The 15,450-nt window shown below is 57.1% G+C and overlaps 1 protein-coding gene across 7 annotated transcripts in view; it reads right to left on the bottom strand.

Moving 5' to 3' along the window:
- Positions 1–676: 676 nt before the first annotated feature.
- Positions 677–15,450, bottom strand: part of FOXP4 (forkhead box P4) — a 56,235-nt gene continuing 41,461 nt past the window's right edge. For 5 of the 7 annotated variants that reach the window (XM_012496571.2, XM_003266292.3, XM_030796589.1 and 2 more), the window contains 10 exons: positions 15,093–15,197; positions 14,263–14,350; positions 13,147–13,230; positions 12,831–13,038; positions 12,654–12,730; positions 11,686–11,787; positions 7,994–8,115; positions 5,760–5,826; positions 5,075–5,244; positions 677–4,300 (listed from right to left, as the gene is read on the bottom strand). In XM_012496571.2, the coding sequence (XP_012352025.2) occupies positions 4,153–4,300; positions 5,075–5,244; positions 5,760–5,826; positions 7,994–8,115; positions 11,686–11,787; positions 12,654–12,730; positions 12,831–13,038; positions 13,147–13,230; positions 14,263–14,350; positions 15,093–15,197 (1,171 nt within the window). In that variant the 3' untranslated portion in view covers positions 677–4,152. The remainder of the gene's footprint in view (positions 4,301–5,074; positions 5,245–5,759; positions 5,827–7,993; positions 8,116–11,685; positions 11,788–12,653; positions 12,731–12,830; positions 13,039–13,146; positions 13,231–14,262; positions 14,351–15,092; positions 15,198–15,450) is intronic. The other 2 variants (XM_030796591.1, XM_003266293.3) reach the window with 2 other exon arrangements.

Here is a 15,450-nt window from a genome sequence, read left to right as displayed (position 1 = left end):
AGCTTCCCCAACAGGACTCAGCAATGCTAAGACCAGGACAAGCTGCCAGCCGCAGCTAACAACAGCCTGCACCCTGGCTGTGAGTTAACAGTAGGAAGGAGAGAAGCTACACACCCAGCATGCAGGGCTTCCTGACGGCAAAGCGTGATGGGGGTTGGCGGGGCGGTGGACATGTTTGTTCTTACTTCGAATAAGGTAATAATTGCGGGAGGGCTGCCCCATGTAGGATGTCAGATCAGGAAGAAAATAAATTACTGAGTCTATAAGCCCAATGCACCCAGAAGGTGATGGCTCATAACAGCTCTTGTTATATTGCCAGACCCTGCCCTGTACCAGTGTCCAAAATAGATCATCACCCCACCTGCAAATGCACTGACAATTCACTATAGCCCTGTGAGAGGAATACAAAGAGGACTCTAGTTGAAGCAGCAGAAACTGAAGTTAGACTGCGGGAAGGGCGGTCCTGAGAATAAAGCTAGGTGCAGTCTTGTCCCTCCAGAGTCTGGCATAGGAAGAATGCCCCTGGGGCTAGTCCACAGAACTGACGCTCTTCTTCAAGGGGGTAGAGTAACAGGGCTGGGAGACTGACAGCCAACACCTCAGGATTCTCTGGGGCATTCTGGTAGGTCCCGGCTGGGAGGGGAAGAAGGGGAAGGGGGAAGCAGCTGCAGCAAAATCATGGGTAATCGTTTTATTGCATTGTAGAGAATGCCATTGTCCACAGATTACATGCAGCTAGGTTTACCGTACAAGGCCCTGGCAGCCTCCAGGAGGGCTGGGAGGGGCAGATTACAATACACATCAGTGCTACTTCTTTAAACAGTGTCTGGTGGGGAGACTCTAAGACCAAGCTGAGCTCCCCAGCCCCTCTCGAGGTACCATGGGGGACAGGGAATTCACCCCAGGCTCTACACAAGCGTCCAGAGGATTAGGGCTGTGGTGGAGCAGGCCTGCAGAGTGGATGAAGGTGAGACAGAGAAAGCAGGGTGAGGGAGCGACAGACAGAAACAGATGGAGGAAAAGGACAAAAGACATGCCTGAAAGTAGAGAGAGGCCAGCAAAGACTCACCATCCAGGTCCTTCTCCTAGCATTTGGCTGGAGAGTTCCAGCAGTTTGGTGATTTGTGGAAAGGGTGATTGACTCCAGTTCAGCTTTCTCAACACCCTCCCCTCCCCTGCTCGCCAAATACACTCTTCTGGGCCTTGTCCCTAGGGACAGGCCTGGGACTCCTTTCTGCCCTCAAGGAGGGAGTGTCCAGAAGGTGGCATAAGACCAATGAGGGCCGGGTGCGGTGGCTCACGCCTATAATCCCAGCACTTTGGGAGGCCGAGGCCGGCGGATCACCTGAGGTTGGGAGTTTGAGATCAGCCTGACCAACATGGAGAAACCCCATCTCTACTAAAAATACAAAAAAATTAGCCTGGCGTGGTGGTGCATGCCTGTAATCCCAGCTACTCGGGAGGCTGAGGCGGGAGAATCGCTTGAACCCGGGAGGCAAAGGTTGCAGTGAGCCGAGATAGTGTCACTGCACTCCAATCTGGGCAACAAGAGTGAAACTCCCATCTTAAAAAAAATAAAAAATAAAGAAGACCAATGAGACGGCTGAGGCCCTGGGGATGTGCACGGGGGTCTGAGGTGGCAGGAGGGGCTCTGTTGAGGAGGGGCAGCAGGTGGGGAACCAGGACTTAAGACGGAATAAGAGGCGCAGGCTGGTGTGCTGGGGCTGGGGGAAGTGTCAGGGCCCATCTTTGGCTTAACAGCTTGGCCCTTGGCCTCTTTCCTTGCGGCCTATCCAGGGTCCCCTTTGTACAGGTTGAATGATCCCATTTCTGCCGTGAGCCCACAATGACTATGATGATTATGGTCACCGCACAGCGTGCCACGTGGGTGTATATGCACACTAAGGGTCCTACTGCTTTAGGATGCCACCACCACACCTGGACACGACTACACACACACACGCTTATCCAGGCAGCCCCCTTGAAGACGTGGACAATGGGCCCGGAAGGACATCTGGGCATGGGGGTGGACGTCTCCAGAGCAGGTGGCACAGGTAAAGGAACCCTGAGGCAGTGGTCCTCTCCATCCCTGCAGCAAATCAGCTGCCTTCTCCAACACTCTGGCAAGAACTTGGATTTCAAACTAGTGAAAGAACTAGGGCGAAGGATTGGGACACTGGAAGAAAACAGGAAAATGACAGAGAACCCTGTTTAAGCGTGGAAGGGACAGGAGGCACAGGGGAACTGGAGGTGGGTGGGCCCTGTCTACAGTGAGGGCACATGCCCAGCACCCCTGCAGGGCTGCTCATTCCATCCACTCACAGAAACCACCACCACAGCGACCCTCACATTGCTGCTGCTCTGCCCAGGTTCCCTGAGCAGAGCGATCTTTCAGCTTTAATGCTCCTCCTCTCCCGCACCTCGGTGACACACACAGGGCCCGGTGAATAGAGGACGTTTAATATTTCTGTGCTGGTCAAACGGAACACAGGTGGGGAATACATGGGGAGGGGGCGGAGGGCCCCCTGCCTCTCAGGAGGGGTGGCTTGTGAGGGGTGTATGTGGGGGGTTCTTGGGAAATATCCAAGGAGTCTTCTCAGTAAAGGGGCCAGGCCAGAGGTGTTATGAGCATCCAATATGCCCAGTCCTTGGCCTTGAGTTGGGGTCCCCCATAGGGGGTCTGTGGAGAGTCTCACTTTTTTCCAGCTCTTTTGCTAGAATCCACACTCCCAGCACGACGGGTGACTTGGTCCTAGAGAGGGGTCTGGAGAGCCCCCAGGAAGCAGCCCAGGGTCGGGGAGGAGGGCTCCTGTGCCCACTCCTGACGGGGTGAGAGCCTGCTTCCTCTCCTCCTTTCTCCTTCCCCCAGGCTGGGCAGGAGCGGAGGGGAGGGGGGCAGGGCCCTGCCTCCACTGAGCCCCAGGGTCCTCGGGGTGGATGGAGGAGGGGTGGAGAGAGAGGGTCTTGGCCACCAACAGACACTGTAAACTTTGGTTTAAAACAATAACTTAAGTGGAGGGAGGGCTTCCAGCCGGGGGCCGGGGGGGGAGAATGGGAGGGCAGGTGCTGGGGAGGCGACAAAGGAAAAAGCCAACAAAAAGTTTTGGTTTTTGCTTCCGGCATAAGAAAGGTCTTTGGTCATCCGTTTAACTGGGGGGGGAGGGGGGCCGTGGGGGGAAGAGGCGGGCAGGGAAGGGGAGCTGAGGGCGACTGCAGAGGAAGGGGAGCTGAGGGAGTGTGAGAGGACTGCAGAGAGGCCTGCAGGCTGGATGTGGGTGTGGAGCCGGGGTCCAGCCTGGCCTTCCCCTGGGCTCCCGGCCCAGGCCCCCGCCTCTGGCCTCAGGGGGAGCTTGGCTCCACCTGCAGAAGCACACCTGGCACAGACCTCTGTGGGTGAGGCAGTACCAGGCCTCTTCCCATGGGGGCGGCTGGAGGATCCCCCAGCAAACGGGGGTGGGGGTGGAGGCCTGGCTCAGCCGGGTTCTGTCTCAGGTTGGGGGCAGGGCTGGAGCCAGGTGGGCCTGCTCACACGGACCCCCACAGGGCACACAGACAGTCCCACCCCAGCAGCAGACGGGGCTGTTTCTTCTGGGGATGGAGGAACAGTTCCTCCACTCAGGCCAGGGCAGGGTGGGAGCTGGGGGTGGAGAGTTCTTTCTTCACAGTACGGAAAAGGCGGCAGAAGGGAGCACGAGTTAGGAAAGTGGGGGCCTCTGGCCAGAAAACACGGCCAGAGCCAGGGGCCAGAGAGAGGTGCCGGGGGCCCTGGGTTTGAGAGGGGTGGCTAAGCCCCGCCTGCGGGTCTCCATGGTGCTGAGGGGCCCTGTGGGGATAGCTGGTGGGGGAGGAGGGCCCTGCTGCTGCTGGTGGTTGGGGGGAGGCGGTTTCAGATGTGGGGAGGGTCTGAGGAGGGGTCTGAACCCTCCGTGTCCTCTACTGGTCCGAGACCAGGGGTTGTGTCCCTGGGGGTGGGAACCGTCCTGCCCCTACGTGTTTTTGTCAGGTCACACTGGGAGCTGCTGGCCCGGGCCTCCCCCGTCTGAGTCCTGGATTTGCCTTGAGGCTCGGGAGGGGCTGTGGAGTGGGGGGAGATGGGGCCTGGATTCTGGAAGGGAGGGGTCTCACCCCTGCCCTGCCGGTCCCTACAGGCCCTTAGGACAGTTCTTCTCCCGGCAGCTCCTCCTCCAGGTCCCTGTCTTCCAGAGGCCCCGAGGCGCTGGGGTTAGGGGCGCCCAGGGGAGGCCCAGGCTGCCTGTCTTCCTCCGCCTCTGCTGGCTCCTCCTTCACCTGCACCTGGTGGCTGAGGCAAAAGTATGGCATGGGCACCAGGTGGCTGTCCTCTGATGCCCTCTGACCCCTGCCCCCCAAACTCACCCAGAACTCTGGGGCACAGTGGGATGCCCACAGCCCCCTCCCCAGGATCCCATCAGACCTGAGGGCTGATCTCCCCTAGGGCTCTCTTCAAAGAAAAGCCGGTGCTGGGGCAGAGACTGCTCTGGGTTGCGGAGCAGAGAAGAGGGGAGATGAGCGAACGGAGGAAGGAGAAGAAAGACAGAAGAAAGGCCAGGCGAGGTGGCTCACACATGTAATCCCAGCATTTTGGGTGGGCGAGGCCAGTGGATCACCCGAAATCAGGAGTTCGAGACCAGCCTGGCCAGCATGGTGAAACCTCATTCTCTACTAAATACAAAATAATTAGTCAGGCGTGGTGGGAGATGCCTGTAATTCCAGCTACTTGGGAGGCTGAGGCAGGAGAATCACTTGAACCCAGGAGGCAGAGGTTGCAGTGAGCCAAGATCTTGCCATTACACTCCAGCCTGGGTGACAGAGCGAGACTCCGTCTTAAGAAAGGGGGAAAAGGGGGAAGAGAAGGTGGGAAGGTGGGGAGGTGGGGAGAGGGGGTAAGAAAAACAGGCAGGTGGGACAAGGGAGGGCTGAGAGGGCTGATGAGGGAAGGTAGAGAGAAGCCACTTGTCCTGGGGAGAGGTGTGGTGGGGGTGGGATGGGGGATGATGCCTCCTCCCTGGTGGTTGAGGGGCGCTGGGGTGGGTGGGAGTCCGTGCTGTGTGCTCACCTGTACTGGGGCGGGGAGAGGCGAGGAGGGCTGCTGCTGCCGTTGCTGGGCAGCGGCTCCACGGGGGCACCCACGTCATCGTGGCTGAGGGGCAGCAGGCTGCTGGCGGAGCCAGGGTTCAGCATGCCAGGGCTGTTGAGGAGGGGGAAGCTGCTCTCGGCCAGGGCGGCCTGGAGGGGCACAGGGTTGGGCCTTGTCAGTGGCTCCACAGGACGGGGCACACTCAGTCTAAGGAGAGCCGCCTGTGTGTCTGCCTACTGGCCCCACGGGCGCATCTGTCTGGGCAACTCCCAAGCCCCAACTCAGCCTTTGAATGTAGCACCCCTCCCCCATGGCTGGAACTCTGACCTCCCAAACTCCTACCTCCCAGCTTTCCTGGAACCTGGGCCTGGCTTATCCCCTCTCCCAGGGAACAGAGAACCCCCAGACTGACAAACCAGGAAAGGGGATGCTATAGGTATGCCATCCTCCCAGCTGCCTGCCTTGTCTGAACCCAGCCTTGAAAGCAGAGGTGGAGGCTAGCCCCGAGCCGGGGTGGGGCAGAGAGGTGGGGTCTTGGAGAGTTTGGGTCTTCACCCTCCTTCCCTCCTCTGGTGAGTCCTCTGCAGGGGAGGACGGAGTCTCTTGTATGAGAAAGCAAGGGGGCAGGAGGTAGAGGTGAGCGGGTGGGCTCTGGGCTGGTCACCTGGTAGCTGGCATTAAGTGCTCCATAGCTGAGGCCCGAGATCATGTTCTTCACCAGGGTGGGGCTCCTGGAGGACAGAGAAGGCCATCTTTGGCTCACTCATTCACTTAGCTCTTCATTCGCATCTCTTTACTCTCACTAAGTAAGGGCCTGTGCTGGGAATGGGTCCCATTCCCTAATCCGGGAGGCCAGGGCGGATCAGCCGCTGTCTTGGAGCTGTGTGTGTGCTTGGTCTGATTCGGTCTTCAACACTCAACTAGCCCTGCAGGAGCAGCCCCTTCACAGGTGGGTGCAAGGGGCTTGGTTCAGGGACCTGTCCAGGTCTCGGAGCTGGGAAGCGGGAACTGGCATCCCCCCAGTGTCTGCCTTCACAGCATGCTGCCCCCTCCCCGCCACCCGTTTTCTCTCTCCGGTCTAGATTTTCCAATGTTTGGCAAGGTCCAATCTATAGTCTCCGCAGTTACACACCTGGTCTGCCCGCACTGTCTTGCCATCCTAGATTCTGGGACATGTCAGACATACGCTCAGCCTGTCCCACATGCTTCATACAGAAGGCTTCTCTGCACGGGAAGGTGTTCGGGAGTTGGGACAGGAAAAGCAGTGGCTGGGGGCTGTCCCTCTTCCAGTGATGACACCATCACAGAGCTCTCACAGAGCTTAAGGAAACAGCCAAAGGTCACCAAACTGGTGAGAAGCAGACGTGCAGGCGCAGCCAGGCCTGGAGACTGGCCCCTGGGCATTCACCAGGCAATGGCTTCCCTCCATTCTCCAGGCTCCCACACTGCCTGGCGTGCAAAGGCTCCTGCCTGGAGAGCAGGCATCTTTTGAGGGGAGCAGACACCCCACACCTCAGAGACATCCATCTAACTTGCTCTCCTCTCCTTACCCAGGGGCTCTGGCCCAAGGGGCACAGCAAGCAGGTGGCTGGGGTGGGGGTGTTTGAGGTGGGGAGAAGGCCACTGCTGCTACGTGGAAGCCAAAGGGAGGTCCTGACCCTGTCCCAGGCTCCTCAGTTTCTGTTTAAACTGCCAGGTGGAGGCCAGATGCAGTAGCTCACGCCTGTAATCCCAGCATTTTGGGAGGCCGATGTGGGCAGATCACCTGAGGTCAGGAGTTCGAGATCAGCCTGGTCAACATGGTGAAACCCCGTCTCTACCAAAAATACAATAATTAGCTGGGTGTGGTGGTGGGCGCCTGTAATTCCAGCTTCTCGGGAGGCTGAGGCAGGAGAATCACTTGAACCCAGGAGGTGGAGGTTGCAGTGAGCCAAAATCGTGCCACTGCTTTCCAGCCTGGGCAACAGAGCAAGACTCCGTCTCAAAACAGTAATAGGCCGGGCGCGCTGGTGCATGTCTGTAATCTAGCACTTTGGGAGGCCAAGGCAGGTGGATCACCTGAAGTTGGGAATTCGAGACCAGCCTGACCAACGTGGTGAAACCATGTTTCTACTAAATACAAAAAAAACTAGCCAGGCGTGATGGTGGGCACCTGTAATTCTAGCTACTCGAAAGGCTGGGGCAGGAGAATCGCTTGAACCCGGGAAGTGGAGGTTGCAGTGAACTGAGATCGTGCCATTGCACTCTAGCCTGGGCAACAAGAACGAAACTCCTTCTCAAAATAAATAAATAAATAAATAAAATAATAAAATTAAAAATAATAATAAATAATAAATAAAATGCCAGGTGGTGAAGCTGAGCACAAAAGACCAGGAGGGCAGAGACCTGGTCCTGGAACTAGCTCTGCCACAAATCTGCCCTGGGGCCTCCTGCCAGCCCCTGGCCCTCACTGGCTCTCCTCTGCCATAAGATGAATTGGTGGGGTCCCGGGACCTCAGAGGTCTAGTCATCCTGATAAACTGAGAGAGCAGGTGCCCTGGGGGGTGGCAGCCCCTCATCCACGGCCCATTGGCCAGCATCTGCCTGTGTGCCAGCTCTGGCCAGGGCTACTTGGGGCCCCTGTCTCTCTTTGCTACTAGGCCTCCTGCTTGGCCCCTTCCCTCAGTCAGAGTGAGGACAGAAGAGGACATAAATGTCTGCCTTCTGATTATCCATCACTTCCAGATTCCAGCCCCCTGTCCCCAAGCACTAGTCTCCTCTGCTCCTTTCTCCCCACACGCCTTCCCCCAGCCAGGAAGGATCTGGTGCACATGTGTACCCTGGAGAGGTAGGGGGTGGGGGTGAGTTGGCTCCTGCCCCCTGGGCAGGTACACCCCATCCAGCTCTGGACCCACGTACCCTGTCATCTTTGGCGGTCTCCGCTTCTGATACTCCCGCTCGTCCACAGTCCACACGGCACCCTTGACGTTCTCCACGCGGACGAAGCACTTGTGCAGGCTGAGGTTGTGGCGCACGGCGTTCTGTGGGTGAAGAGGAGCTCAGAAGCGGCTTGCTCGGCCAAGCACAAACATGATAGTCCTCACCCCATCCCACGTCCCACGCAGCAGTGGTCCACCTTCCTCAGCTCAGGGATGAGCAGGGGAGGGGGGTGGGCTGGGAGGAGACACGGCCAAAGGGAAGGCGGGCCGGGCCCCTACCCTTTCCATAGAGCCAGGGGCTCCCAGCCTCTTCACCATGGATGACCCATTTTATTAGCTGCCTCCTCTCTCCCTGCCACGTCTTGGAAAGTTCCGTCTACTAACTAAATGCTATCTAGTTAGTAATAATCTGTTTCATCATCTTTGTTAATCAAAGACACATGTAATTGTTACTCAGGGCTTTGGATCAGCAGCAGATCACATTCAGGCCCTGGCATCTCTGCAAGCCCAGGATGCTTTATCTCAGGTGCATGCAGAATTTCCACTAAGCTTTTAAAAGTTTAGGAAAGAGCTCATAAACCCTCACTGCCACCTCCACTGACCCACAGGAGCCTGGGAGCCATGCTTTGGGCCGTGGCTCAGAACAGGCAGATTATATTTTGAGAGTACAAGGTATACAGTAAAGGCCTCATACGTGTTGAAATAAACAGGGAGAGAGGAGAGTGTGGGTTGACAGCTGAGAGTCAGAAAGAGGAGAGAAAGAAGGTAAGTCACCTTGTCTGTTCCACCTCCTCCTGGCAGGATAACTTCAAGAATTGAGGTCATCTGGTTTGTAGGACGCTTGGGTGAGGGCAGGGTGCTTGGCCCAATTCCTCCACTCACCACCACGGGAGCCCGGACTAGGGCCCTAGTCTGCCCCACCTCATCGTGTCCCTCAGTCCTGTCCCTGCACCCTCCTCTCTCAGCTGTGCTACCCCCACGGCCAGCTCCCAGTTATCACCATCCCTGCCTGCATCCCTGTCCCTGCTACCTGTCCTCCCTTAGCCTCCCCCGCCTCGTCCCCATCCTTGTCTCCTCTTTACATTTCTAAACGGGGAAGAAAGCGGGTAGGGCAGGCAGCCCGTGCCCCTGGAGATCCCCTCTCCCTCTCTCCCTTCCAACTCTTGCCACTTGCAACTGGCCCGATTTCATTACCAATTTTAATTTGCCTCTAATTAAATCCTGTGTATTTTTCCGACTCGCTTGCTAATCCACGAGGGAGGCGGGCGGCTGGAGTGGAATCTCTTGGAGCGATAATTACAAAGGGTCTAATCACGCCGGGGCTCCTGCCTCGGAATAAATTTGCCCGCATTACGGGGCTCCGATCCTCCGCTTTGCAAATGAGAATGACCCCAATTTCCGAGGATGGCCTCACCGGGGCTTTTTTCCCTCATTTCGAAGCCTGATTCGTGATGAGAGACTAATTCGTTACGCTGAAACATTAACGGCAATTTAAGGGGTCTGGCGGGGGCTTCGTAAACAAAAGGACAGGCCCACAACACGGGCCTTGGGAGGGGATGGACACGGGGAGGGCCAGCAAGGACCATCAGCTTGGCAGATGGCAGCTCTGTCCCTGGATGAACGGCAGCTGGTTGGGCCCACACCATGCCCGCTCCCAACCCTTCTGCCCTGGTCTGAGGTGGAAAGTATCTCAGGGTGAGAGCCAGCAAAGGTGAAGAAGGGAAAGAAGGAAGCACAAATAATTCGGGAGAGGAGCAGAGATGACCTGACGGGCTGAGAAATGAGTGGAAAGTAGAGGTGGAAGGGAAGCAGAGTTGGGTGTAGACGGCGTATTTCCCAAGTAACATGAATGGATGTGGCTGAAAAAAAACAGAAGGTCAAAGTGGACCTCAAGCTGGATGGATTCTGTTGTGCCATGAGGAAGACTCAGGCAGTGGCCTCAGGCACGGAAGCAGCAGCAGAGTACTGCTAACTGGGAAAGTCACCTACTTAGTCGTTCACTTTCCCCAGCCCAGATGCTTCGTACTGGACCCTAGACTAGGTGAGGGGAGACGGGGGTGAAGAACTAGGAGGAACACACCACAGAGATGTCAAAGGCTGGGCTGGGCAAGGGCGGCAGGGTTAGAATATCAGGGGGGTGGCTTCAGGATGGTCACTGAGTAGTTTAAGGAAGTCACCTAAACCAGGTCACCTAACCTGACCTCAAGAGAAGAATTAGAAAATTGCAGCAGGGCGTAACAGGTAAGAGAGACGGAAGGAAGGAAGGTAGGTGGCTTAGCAGTACTTTGCCCCCAAAGAGGAGGCTGTCTTACGGAAAGGAGGCTCTATATTGCTACCCCTAAAGGCAAAGGATTAATATGCATTATTAAACATTAGGTAATAATTATAATCATTCCTTACGTTTGTAGGACTCTATCATTTATAAGAACCTGGTATCTGAACTGACTTGGAGGTTGGAGACTGGACCAGGTGGTCCCAAGCAAGCCCTGCTGGCTCATAAAGAGGGCAGGAATGTGGTTGGCAGAAAATGACATCACTCACAGCCAATTAGAGCAGCTGTCCCAGCCTCCCAGCTTCTCTCCCAAGCTTTGGGAATTGGGTATGGGGATATGAAAGTCATGATGCAGTCCTTTCTGCTGCACTTAGCATAATCCCAGGGCAAAGGTAGGCAGGCACTGTGCAGACCCCACCAAGTCCTGGGCGCTGGTGGGGAGGAGGGGCTCGGTAACACTTGTTGAAACCTAGTGCGATTGGGGGAGGTAGCCCGTTTAACTGCAGTTTCTTCAGTGGCCAGCAGGGGGACTCAAGAGCCAGGGATCCAATTAAGGTTCAGAGAGGCAGTCCTTGCCCGCGTCTAACCTTCCCTGCAGGGGCCAACTCTCTTCTTCTTCCCCCCTACCCCGCCCACTCTCCCAATTTAGATATCACCTTCCCACCTTGAGACGGACAGACAGACAGACAGACACACACACACACACACACCACACACACACACCCCTTTTGGCTATAGAAAAATAAATGGCCTAGTGCCCCAGCATCTCTGTGTCCCATTTTTCTAGAGTCCCCCTCTTGCCTGCTTCTGCTCTCCCAGGAAAACTTATGGCTGAAGGTGTTGAAATGACTAATTGGATGGAGATAATTATCTTCCTGCCAGGGACGGCAGAGCTGAGGACGGCTGTGAGTGCTGTCAGTGCACCAGTGTGTGGTCCAAGGCTCTTGGTCCATCCGTGTGTCTACGCCTGCACTTTCCTAGCCCCACCCTCAGGCTTCAGAACATGTACTTTAAGCCAAGGTATCCAGACCCTTGGGGTCTCTGTGAAATTCGGCCCAGGCCTCTGTACCAAGCTTGGGTGTTAGCAGTTCCTAGAGGCCCTACCTCATGGGGCTGGCATCTTTGGGGCCCTTGTGGGTGTATCCTAGAGAAGAGAAGGATTGCTTCCCAGAAAGGAGGCAGCACCAGGCTGGAAGGAAGGGATCATTAAAAGGTTATGGAACAATCCACAGCTCCTGCTGAGGTGGGCGTGGGGCATGCAGCCCTGGCTGGGCCCTTGGGTGGCTGTTTCTGCAGGACTAATGGTTTAGGGAACTAATTGTTAGGCAGCCTTGGTCTCCATGGGATATGGTAGGTCTAAGGGTGACTGGGGCCCAGAAGGTGGAAGGGGCCTGCTTCACCTTCCAGGTGGCAGTGTTTCTGCGGAAATAGGCGAACATCCTGGTGAACCAGTTATAGATCTCATTCAAGGTCAGCTGCCTGTCAGGGGTTTCCAGGATGGCCTGCGGGGAAGGAACAAGCAAAGGGACCGTCAGCCTGGGCCTCGAAGGGTCACAGCCCTGGGTTCCCTCCCCCAGTATCTCTCCCTTCTGCCTGGGCCCGAGCTCACCTTGTAAGAAGACCTGCTCAGAAATGTGTGGATAACAAGATGGGTGGTGGCTGGTGGGTCCCCTCAGAGGGACAGGCTGGTTACAGCCCGGCCAAGGATAAAGAGGGCAGGAGCCTCCAAGGGCTATGTATTTGTACAAGAAGGATTGGAGCTGCTTCTGGAGAGAAAATGCCTTTAGTACCCGGCCCTGGACCGAGGGTGAAAGCAGTCAGTCCTGTCTTTCTTGGGAGAGATGTCCACTGGGTGGAGGCTGTTTGGAATTTATTCTGATTTTGGCAAAAGGCACCCTAAGCACAGTGTGTGTGAGAGAGAAAGAATGTGTGTGAGGGTGTACATGCCTGTCTGGGTATCAGGGAGGACACATGTGTCCATGTAAGTTCATGCGTGAGTGTGAATACTATGTGAACACTGGTGACATGAAGATCATGGGCTCGAGGGAGGAAGGAGACAGACTAAGAGTGACCCTGAGTCTATCATGGGGGGCTGTGTATGTGGAAATGAGCACATGAATGCCACGGTGGGCATCAGTAGGAAGAGCAGTGTGTGCACCCCCAGAGACACATAACCCTATGCAGCAGGCTGACAGGGCCCAGCCTGCAGGAGGGCCCCGCAGAGCAGAGAGGGAAGACCGCCATGTGAGAGGGAGCGGGACAGCTCCACTGCTTGGCCCCAGGACCTTCCTGGAGGCAGGGGTGTGGCAGGGGCTGGGGGAGCAGCCTGTGTGCCATTCCCCACCCTCCTCCTACCTGCCCTGCTCACCTGGCGGATGAGGGAGGCGTAGGTGAAGGGGGGCCGGACGTCGGCGTTCTTGTAGAACTCATGATTCTGGGCCAGCTCTGGGGAGACAGGCAGAGGATGAGGTAGCCAGACATGGGGCTCAGATGGGAAAAACAGCCTCACTCTGCTGTCGCCCTGCAGCCCCCAGCCCACCCTCACCTGAGGAGATGGGGGAGCAGAACTTGTCGCTGCTTCTCCGACGGGCTGGGCCCCCACCATGCAGGGAGGCAGAGCCCAAGCCAGGGGGCCGTAGGGGGGTGACAGGGGCTGCGGCCGAGGTCGGGGGGTGCACGAGACCATCTGGGAACGAGTCTGCTGCAGAGACGGTCACCTTGGAGAATGAGGAGGAGCCGGGGACCGGGTTCAGCTGTGAGCAATGGGGAGGGTACTGAGACCAGTGCCCGAGGGTGGGGGTCCCGAGGCTCCAGGGTCTGTGGAAGGCTCTGGGAGGGGCGGGGAGGGGAGCAGCACTCACTGGCTGGCTGAAGGGCTTGGGTTCCGAGGGCCGCATGTGCAGGTGGGCCATCATGGCCTGCAGCCGCTCGCTCTCCTTGGCGAGCTGTGGAGGGTGGCAAAGCAGGAGGTGAGCGGGAGGCTGAATCCTGGAGGCAGTGTTGTCCCACCCCTCCACCCCCAGGCCCTTCAGAAGGCCGCCGGTTCCCACCCCCAGTGGCCTCCTTGCCTCAGCATCCACACTCCCTCTGTGACCTGCCCCAGGGAGGCCTCAGCAATGCTCTACCCCTCAGGGGCTGCCAGCTCCACGAAGCCTCTCCCTTTCTTCCCTGGACGGCGACCATTTGAGCCCTCCCAGTGCGTCCTGGCTGGAGCTTATCCCTGCCTCTACATGTTGGGGGGCTTCTTCCTACCCACCCACGCGGGGCGGCCACTGTGCCTTGTGCAGTGGCACTTGTGTGTGAGGGCCTCGCATACTGAATGCAGATGCAGGAACGGATGAATGGCTCAGACACCCCATTCATAAACTCAATGGGTCTCTCATGACCACCCTCTCACAGTAGGATGCTCTGCTAGGTGCTGGAGGGAGCAGCACAGAGGAGCTGCCCTGAGTCGCTTCCTGGGAACCCTGTGCTGCCGAGTGTCCCCTCTCAAGTAGCTGGGATACTCCCTTGGGAAAGCCAGGCTGCCTGGGTTCTAATCCCAGCTCTGCCGCTCACAGGCAAGTTACTTTAGCTCTGTGTGCCTGTTTTCTCCATCTGGAAAATGGGGAGAATAATGGTACCCACCACATAAGGTTGTTGAGAGGATTCCTTGAGCTATATAAGGTATTTGGTACAGCACAAAGTAAGTGCTGCATATGTTAGCTGCTAATAATTATTTTTGATGTTTCTATGTAGCGTGAGTCTCTTCTGGACCTCCCAGCAGAGACGCCCCCAACCTTGGTTTACCCCTCAGAATCCAGCTGTCCTCACCTCACAACCATGGTCATTAGGACCTAGAAAGCATAAGATGGTGGCTTTGACCATAGGACCCTTCCATAAGACCCTCCCAACAGAGCCCACCTAGCAAGTCAGTGCTGTGGGTGGGCAGGGGCTGGAGCCCGCCATGTCCCTCCCCAGCATCTTCTGGGCCACACCTGGATCTCCAGCTGCTGCACCACTTGCATCTGTACCCGGCACTGGGCTGTACTCCGGTCATCGAGGGCATGCTCTGTGTTGAGGTGTCTTCAAGGGGAAGAGAGGAGGAGAGAAAGTTGGCTTCAGTTTCTCTGCTGCCACCATCCTCCCATCCTATCCTCTAATCCCACCCATGGCCTGAAAAGCAGACAGACCAAGAGATACAAAGAAGAGAAAGAGATGGAAAAACGGGGCAATGGGGGAAGGCTTCTCCCTTCTCGTCAGCCTCCTTTGATGTCTTTGCTAAAATCCCAGCTACAGAGAGATCTAATTGCAAATGAACTAATTAAGTAAACCTCTGACGAAGCGTGAAAACAATTTGTTTGACCCTGATGCTGCAAGGGTCTGGGAGACAGCGGAGTTAATCAGTCAGTGACAGAGCCTGGCACGGCTGTGGCAGCTGGCCGCCTGCTGCCAGCCGCCTGTCCACCTCCCGCCCTGCCTGTCTGCGGCCCTCAGCCTGTCACTCGCCATCACTCCCCGGGGCTGAGGCTGGAGGGGAGCTGGGGAGGGTGGGGGGAGGAGAAATGCTTATGTTTGTCCTCTCCTTCTACCCGCACCCTGTGCTGGGGATGGAGTCCGGGGAATGCAGGCCCAGAAGTATAGACAGGGTAGGGAGTGGGTGATCAGGGAGTCCGTGGGGGGCAGAGAAAGAATTAGAACCCCCTGGAGTGAGGACAGTAGTACAGCTAGTGAGGAGGGCTCCCAGAAGGGGCAAGCTAGTGGGCAGGGTTGGGGGAGGGGCCCTGTGGGGAAAGGCTGCTGGGGAGGCGCTGGGGGTGACACCTACTTGATAAACTGGCCCAGGTCTTCACACAGGGTCTCACAGCCTGGCCACTTGCACTCTCCGTGTCCGTACAGGGGGTGGGAGCCGGGGGTCTCCTCGTGGGAAGAGCTGGGAGGACAGCAAGGAGGTGGCCGATCAGGGACCCTGAAGACCCCAGCCGCCCTATAGTCAGCTGAGCACCAGCTCCCCTGCTGGTGACATTTCTGCCCCAATACAGGTTTCCCAGCGGCCAAGCACCATCTGTACACCCCGGGAGAGGGAGTGGAGAGGGAGTGAACCTCCGGTCCCTGGGACCCACCCCCTCCCTCACAGTCCCCATCACAGGGCCAGCCCTCGTGGGGTGGGGGGGGCAGGTCTACCC

The sequence above is a fragment of the Nomascus leucogenys genome, chromosome 17 (assembly GCF_006542625.1).
Source record: "Nomascus leucogenys isolate Asia chromosome 17, Asia_NLE_v1, whole genome shotgun sequence".
Classification (NCBI taxonomy): domain Eukaryota; kingdom Metazoa; phylum Chordata; class Mammalia; order Primates; family Hylobatidae; genus Nomascus; species Nomascus leucogenys.
The sequence above is the reverse complement of the archived record's forward strand: the minus strand, read 5'-3'. Positions and strand labels throughout refer to the sequence as shown.